This window comes from Austrofundulus limnaeus, unplaced genomic scaffold (assembly GCF_001266775.1).
Source record: "Austrofundulus limnaeus strain Quisiro unplaced genomic scaffold, Austrofundulus_limnaeus-1.0 Scaffold2217, whole genome shotgun sequence".
NCBI lineage: Eukaryota > Metazoa > Chordata > Actinopteri > Cyprinodontiformes > Rivulidae > Austrofundulus > Austrofundulus limnaeus.
Genome location: NW_013954619.1, coordinates 13,789 through 15,152, shown reverse-complemented (window position 1 = coordinate 15,152; position 1,364 = coordinate 13,789). Strand labels below are relative to the sequence as shown.

Here is a 1,364-nt window from a genome sequence, read left to right as displayed (position 1 = left end):
AATTTATGTCGTTAAAATCTAATTCCAGTTCAAACAGAATAGCCAACTGTCAACATAATTATAAAATATTATTTTCAACTCGAAATATATTCCAAATAACGAAATATAAAGTTATTAGTGAGTAAAACCCGCCTGGATAACAGCAGACCGACTGCTGGTAAAATATACGACAGGTCTGGACCACTCGTGAATTTTGTTCGTATCTGAAAAAAATCTTAGAATACGAAAACATTGGTGAATGACACAAATTCTCCTAAATCACTCGTACACACAACTTAAGAACAAATCTGTGCGTACGAACGGTTCTTGCATGAGGCCCAATGTATCTGTGGAACTGTACAAAAGCAAATAACACCCCAGTGGCTATTATTTCATTAGAACTAATGGTTAAAAATAAGCTTAGTTAGTACTAAAAAAGGATGAAATTTGCTTTCACCTGGACTCAGGTGTGATGCTGATCAGTCTGTTTACAGAGTACTGAAGATAGATTTCTGCACAGACAGAAACATAGGCTAAGCAAAACAACATAAAGCAAATGGGATCTTTTCTTTGAAGGAGACTTTTTCTAGCTGGCAATTTTGGAGGTTTTTAAAAAAATGCTGATTTGGAAAAAGGGGGAAAAAGGGGGGAAATGAGGTTAAGGTTCAGACAGAAATGCCCTTGCACCTTCATTCTTTCATTTTGCTGCAGGTTTTCATCCTCCACTCAAACTAATGCTGAAGGATCAGAAACTTCCAAAATACAACAGAAAAAAACAAAGATACATAAAAAACAGTTTGAGTTATGTTATTTGAAATATTTAGAATTCTGCCACATTGTGAGCTCTGATTCAACTATTTAAAAGAGTTTAATAAATGACTTAAAGAAGTTTATAAAAAACTGGAAAACATTTCTATGAAAAACACAATAATAATAAATCATTCTGGAAATTACTGATCAGTTAAACAGACAAATAGAAAATTGGAATGGTCATATTTTTAGCTGAGAAAAAGAGAGACAAATATTTTTCTGTCGTTGGGATAGAATATACTGGACAAAATACTGTTATAGCATCATGTCTTTTCTTTCTGAATTGATATGTTAGAAAAAAACTACAGATTAGAATTTGTGGTTATTAGAAAAGTTAAATAATAATAATCTGTGTATGGTTCATCCTTTGGTTTTTCCATTTCATAACAAAGTTGCAAAAAGAAAACAACTACTGGTATATTGTTTTTGTTTATTTTTTCGTTTTCATACTTAAATAGGTAAAAACAAACTACATAATTTAAAAATTCACAGTGTTTCATTTTTTTTGCTTCAGCTATCTATCTATCTATCTATCTATCTATCTATCTATCTATCTATCTATCTATCTATCTATC

General features: G+C 31.2%; 1 protein-coding gene across 1 annotated transcript in view; it reads right to left on the bottom strand.

Moving 5' to 3' along the window:
• Positions 1-1,364, bottom strand: part of LOC106537265 (5'-AMP-activated protein kinase subunit gamma-1) — a gene marked incomplete at its 5' end in the record, with an annotated part of 19,728 nt that overhangs the window by 7,318 nt on the left and 11,046 nt on the right. The window contains 1 exon segment of the mRNA XM_014034652.1: positions 437-491. Coding sequence (XP_013890106.1) covers positions 437-491 — 55 coding nt within the window.